This window comes from Nelumbo nucifera, chromosome 7, assembly GCF_055504915.1.
Source record: "Nelumbo nucifera cultivar China Antique chromosome 7, China Antique-T2T, whole genome shotgun sequence".
In the NCBI taxonomy this organism is placed as follows: Eukaryota; Viridiplantae; Streptophyta; class Magnoliopsida; order Proteales; family Nelumbonaceae; genus Nelumbo; species Nelumbo nucifera.
In genome coordinates, this window is record NC_142655.1 from 3,214,086 (window position 1) to 3,220,085 (window position 6,000).

The following is a 6,000-nucleotide window of genomic DNA, read 5'->3' on the forward strand; positions in this document are numbered from 1 at the left end:
TTTTCATGTAATTGACCAATCAAACCCCATTGGATTTAATCTCTAATGAAAAGCCCGTAGGCTGAATCATCTCATTGCATCTTTCAATAGTATAGGTATTAGAAAATCAGGTGGGGTAGACTAAGTCTTTGGCCTAGACAAAGAACAAGCCTTTTTTGCAATCGAATGAGCCACACAATTACTTGTACGATAGACAAATGAGGTAGAAAAGTAAGAGAACATTCGCAAAAGACTCCTACACTTGGCCATCAAGTGGTGAATGCGCCAGGGAACCACAAAGGAGGGGTTCAACAGGAGAGAGACTATCTTTTGTGCATCTCCTTCTAGAACAATGGAAGAGATTTGTAATTCAATGGCCAGCTTGATGCCCTCAAGGAAAGCTAGAGCTTCGATTTGTTCTGAGGTACTACGTTCATTGTTTATGACTCTAGCCATGTACAGATTTCCTACTGAGTCTCTGATAATAATTCCAATACCATAATAAAGTGAACCCATGGCTCCATCAACATTCACTTTTAATACATTGGGGGGAGGGGGGGAGCCATGACCTAGGGTGGGGCATGAGGAGAGAAGGGATCTCTTCTTGGTCCATGCACTGTGAATTCCAGATTTCTTCATAGTGCGTTGTTGCTTCTTGTAAGACTAGAATGGGGTTAAACTTTTTACCCTCAAAAACCATTTTATTGCGAGCTTTCCAGGTATACCATAATACCAAGGACCCCAGAAGGAATTTGTTAACCCCTGGAAGTGGGTAATTGTTGTTTGTAATCCACCAAGTTGCTAACCAATCATTGACTTCATGCTAGGAGTTAACATCAATCAACTGGACTTTGAGACCAAACCAAACTGCTTTCATGGCAGGGCAGTAAAAGAATCTATGTGACATTGTTTCATTAGCTTCCATACACATACAACAAGTCGAGTTTACTCCCTAACATTACTTTGCAAGGGTTGCGCCAAGAGGTAAGGTGTTCTTAATACAACGCCACAAAAAAACATGAACCCGTGGTGGGAACTTCTTGTACTTCCAAAATACCTTCCAGCTTACCTCAGGGAAGGCTTCGGTTTAGGAAGAAGTGCCTAGATCCTCTGAGGATAGAAGTTTATAAGCCGAAGCAGTTGTAAAAATCCCAGAAGGAGTGCAAATCCAAACCAGTCTATCCGAGATGAGCTCATGACCTTGTGATAATGGAGTTTGAAGAAATGAATGTATAACTTCAGTTTTAAATAGGTTTCCAACAAGGTCAAAATGCCATGTGCCAGTAAGAGGATTGATAAGCTTAGCAACCTTTAAACTTTCACCTTAACATTGTTCACCATGTGACCACAATTCAATGGGGGAAAAGTCCAAGGGTCCAAAAGGACATGGGTATCCCACCCTGAGTTGATTAAAAACATCCTAACTCCTTTCAATAGAGAGGTCGACATCTAAGAAGAGTGTTCCAAATGATTGATTTACTTGGACTGTTCTTTGCACCCCAGAAGGATCCTTGTGATAGATATTTTGCTCGTAGGACTTTACTCCAAAGACTTTTTGTTTCCTTAAGGAAACGCCATCCAAACATTTGTTTGTAATCTCCATACTTTTAAAACCCAACCCCCCAATGCATTTAGCTTTTGTAAATTCACTCCATGCTTTTAGATAGACATGATTCTTATTCTGATCAAAGCCCTACCAGAAGTCACGAATCATTTTGGTGATTTTCTCCAAAATGTTTGTTGGGAACTGCAGAGAGTGTTGATTTAATCATGATTTCTCTTCCCGTGTGAGAGGCAGCGAATTTTCCACCCTTTTCATTTTGCACTTATTATGTCGATAAGAAAATGCCAAGACTCTACCTTCTTATGCTTCATGAGGAGTGGGCTTCCGAGATATTTCCCATTGCGTTGCATGTGTGCCACACCGATCTGATCTGCCAACATCTCTCTTTGATGGCGGTGAACATTTTTACTAAAGTGGACTGAGGACTTCTCAAAATTGACCTCCTCTCCAGACCAGCTGCAATATTTCTCAAGTGTCTCTTTAACTTGAGATTGCTTCTTCCGAATTTAATTCCATGAAGATCCCCCACAAGAAGCTGTTTATCAGGCATTCTCGACAAAACATCAGTACACAAAATGAAGAGGTACTGAGAGAGAGGGGACAACCTTGACGTAGGCCCCTCTCTGGGGTAAACCTCTCACTCTTTTCCCCATTTAGTAAAATGCTAAAATTTGATGAAGCAATACAACACATTATTAGCTTACAGAAATGGGGAGATAAGCCTCTTCTCTTCAAACACCACTCTAGGAAAGACCACTCGATCTTGTCATAGGCTTTGGCTAGGTCAAGCTTTAAAATGAATCCCCCATGCTTCCCTTGCATATGATTGAGAGTGTGAATTACCTCTGAAGTAATAATTCTGTTATCGTGAATTTGATGTCCTGGGGTGAAGGCACTTTGGTAAGGGTTAACATTGTGTCAAAGTATGGCTTTAAACGATTAACTATAATCTTGACCACCACTTTGTAAATTACATTAGTGAGTCCGATGGGGCGTAGATCCTTCACTATTTGGAGGTTATCTTTCTTCGGGATCAGGACAATAAGAGTGTTGTTGACTTCTGTAACAGTCTCTATCTCATTCCAACTTCTCTGAAAGAAAATAACTGGTAATCCATCCGACCCTAGGGCCTTAAGAGGTCCAATACTGAAAAGTGCATCCGTAACTTCCTCAAGGGAGGGTTCCTTGAACACTACTTATCATACTAGGTATGACATCATCTTGGATCTGCGGGAGAGTTGGGTGGGAAGATTTGTAGAGATGCTCATAGAACTCCCTCACAGTGGCAGCAATTTCCTCTTTATCTGTTGTCCATGGCCTTGTTCTATTTTTTAGCCACTGAATGCTATTTCTTCTTCTCCTATTGGAGGCAAAGATGTGAAAAAAAGAAATATTTCTATCCCCTTCTTGGAGCCAGGTGACCCGGGATCTCTGCTTCCAATACAATACCTCTACTTCTAACAGGTGGTTAAGTTCAGCTCTCAGAGACAACTCTTGCATCTTTGTGGGAGAATCAAAACTTCTATTTTGAATTGCCCATAACTTCTCTTCAATGTCGTGGATTCGTTGGCGAAAGTTGCCTCGAATTTGCCTCCCCCATTGTGTTATGTGGATTTTACAAGTCATACACTTTTGTAACAAGGATCCCCTCTCTTGCTTCCAGGATGAATCAACTTTGCTGTTAAAACTGGGTTCCCGAGTCCAGATAACTTCAAATCTTGGGCTGCCCACATAATTGGTCCTATTTGAACTTGTGTATAAAACAATTGGCAGATGATCACTTCCAGCTGATGTCCAATGTTGCACATAAGAATTTGGGTATTTTTCTAACCATTGGGGGCAACATAATGCACGGTCCAACATTTCCATTATCAAGTCTGAACTATCACAGCCATTTGACCAAGTGAAGGGAGGGCCATGGAAACCAATATCAATTAGTCCACAAGAATGAATAAAATCTTTGAATAGTTGCATTTGATTTCTATCAGCTCTCTGCCCTCCAAACTTTTCACCTTTATGGGCTATGGCATTTAGGTATCCAATCATGAACCAAGGATTGTGGATAGACCTGCTAAGCTCTTGTAAATGGTTCCAAACAGAGCATCTAAGATCCTTAGTAGGACTCTCATAAACTCCAAGCATCTCCCAGTTGAAGTGAGGTGGGAAATTTGAGATTGAAGCATGAATATAATTTGAGTTGCCTGAGTTATTAGAAAGAGTAGTATGTCGTTTCCAACCTAACCAGAGTCCCCCTGATTGACCCTTAGATGCCACATAAAAGTAATTAAAATCATATAGAGTGCTTAAGATTTTCTTAGACTTACTTTCATTACATTTACTTTCACTCAAAAAGAATAAATCTGGTTTAGCTCTATGGAGGAGATATTTAAAATAGCGAACTGCCGATCGACTCCCCCCCCCCCCCCCCGACAATTCCAAGCGAGGACAATCATGAATCTTGTGGTGGCATTTTACGGCCTGCCACCTTGGCCATTTCAGATAAAGAACTAGTGCCCATGCTCATTTGTTGGTCGAGAGTTTTGAGTTGCGCCTTCTTCTTCAAACGTAAATGGGCAATTGTGGTTCCTGTAATCAAGGATTTTGTTATTTCCATGTTGGGCTCCAAATTTGGTTCATGTTTCCTCTTTCGGCCCACTACAGAATCTTGTAATTGCGGATTTGAACTTGTGGGGTCCACTGGAGGCATAAGAATATTTAAGGCAAATTCTCCTCCTTCATTATCAATTAGCATGTCTATATTTGTCCCTTATGTGCCTCCATCGAAGTCGGCATCTTCAGATTCTGAGAGGATCACACCCTTGTCATTTGAATTCACAAAACGGTCTATTAAGAGCTTCCCCCCCCCCCCTCTCCAAGGCAAGATTTTCTCCCTGAATTTCGGATGATGAGCTGTCTAGATTGGTCTCCTCTGCCACGTCATCTTCATCTAAAGTTCTGTCGCAGGAGTCCGGTTGCTTGCTTTGAAGCGCTCTATTGTTTGGGTTCCCTTAACGATTCAATCCTAGCTTCTCTTGGTTTCTTCGTTGTTTTACCCAAAGATCATCAGTATAGTGAGGCTGAAGCAGAGCATGTAATCTTCTCTTGGCTTCTTCAGTCTTACAGGTGTCAAGAGCATCATGCACCTTTGCTTTAAATTCACACATGTCAATAACTAAGGGACTATAGATGCTCATGGAAACTTTGATTCGAATGAACTTACTCCAACTTTTCTCTGCACCGATTCTTGGCTCATAAGGTTTTCCAATCATCTCCGCTAGTTCCATCCCTACCTGGAGTATGAGGTGTTCCATCGGTAGACCTCCTATGTGAACCCAAAGATCAATTCTATTAAGGAAGTAAGACGAGGGAACTCTGTTTGGCAAGTACTTTTCCATTATAATGAGATCATGTTGTGAAGTTGGTGTGAGGAGCAAATTCAGACTCCATTCATGAAACCATACCGAAATTTAAAAAAAAAAAAAAATCATTGACGTTCAAAGTACAATCTCTCTTTGCTAAAAAGGGACACTTTGTTATGAGATCTTTTCACTCCGGTAGGAATTGGACTTGTTCATGGGCCGGGCTCGGGCCAGGCTTTTATTCTGTATTAATAGAATTTTCTAAGGCTTGAGCCCGAGCCCGGCCCGACCATCGGGCCTATAACTTGGGTCCGAGCCCGGCCCTCATAAAAAGCACGAAGCCCGGGTCTGGGCCTGAGCCCGAAATTTAGTCCATACTGTTAGCGGCTGGATAGAGAGAGAGAGAGAGATTATAAAGAAAAAAATAAAAATGTATATATTAAATTATAAATATATATTTTCATAAATATTATATTATTTATATATTTTATATAACCTATATAATACATATTATATATTTTATAAAATATATAATGCTGAGTCAGGCCGGGCCGAGCTCAAACCGGGCTTTTTAGAAAAATCCCAAGCCCGGCCCGAAACATAGTCAGGCTTACTGTGTTAGGCCCGCGGGCCTAATTATATGACCAAGCCCAACCGGGGTGCGGGCCGGGCCATCGGGCTACCTGGCCCATGAACAGGTCTAGTAGGAATGGGGGTGGGTTGGGTTAACGGCAAGGATCTTTTCTCTATCCCCACCTTATTTTTTAAATAATTTTCATTCCTAACCTTGTTCCTTAACGGGGAGAAAAATGAATCTCTATTTTCAATGTCCTCCCCAATGAAGACGAATTTCCCATTGGGGACCATAATTCTAAATTTTTTTATTTTTAATTAAAATTTGCTTTGGAAAAAATGATTTATTAAAAAGAAAAGAAAATTTTCATTAATCTAAATTTATTTAACACTTAACTAATATCTATTCTGTTGAAATGAATATGAATTTATTTAATAACAAATATACATATAATATTTAAAAATGTTTAATATGTGTGTATTAAGGTCTCTACCCCCTCCTAACCATGACTAATATAAATTTAT

At 40.4% G+C, this 6,000-nt stretch overlaps 1 protein-coding gene across 1 annotated transcript; it reads right to left on the reverse strand.

The window, feature by feature from the left end:
- Positions 1–2,713: 2,713 nt before the first annotated feature.
- LOC148790100 (uncharacterized) lies at positions 2,714–4,827 on the reverse strand. Its single transcript, XM_088891455.1, has 3 exons — positions 4,597–4,827; positions 3,006–3,805; positions 2,714–2,903 (listed from the first exon to the last, which is right to left on the reverse strand). The coding sequence occupies exons 1-3, from the start codon at positions 4,825–4,827 to the stop codon at positions 2,714–2,716; spliced, it is 1,221 nt and encodes a 406-aa protein (XP_088747581.1).
- Between the last annotated feature and the right edge of the window lie 1,173 nt (positions 4,828–6,000).

Coding starts and splice junctions, on each gene's coding strand:
- LOC148790100 (XM_088891455.1), bottom strand. CDS start 4,827: ATGGAACTAGCGGAGATGATTGGAAAACCTTATGAGCCAAGAATCGGT. Junction 3,806..4,596: donor ACTATACTGATGATCTTTGG/GTAAAACAACGA, acceptor GTGGCATCTAAG/GGTCAATCAGGGGGACTCTG. Junction 2,904..3,005: donor AGAGCTGAACTTAACCACCT/GTTAGAAGTAGA, acceptor TGCCTCCAATAG/GAGAAGAAGAAATAGCATTC.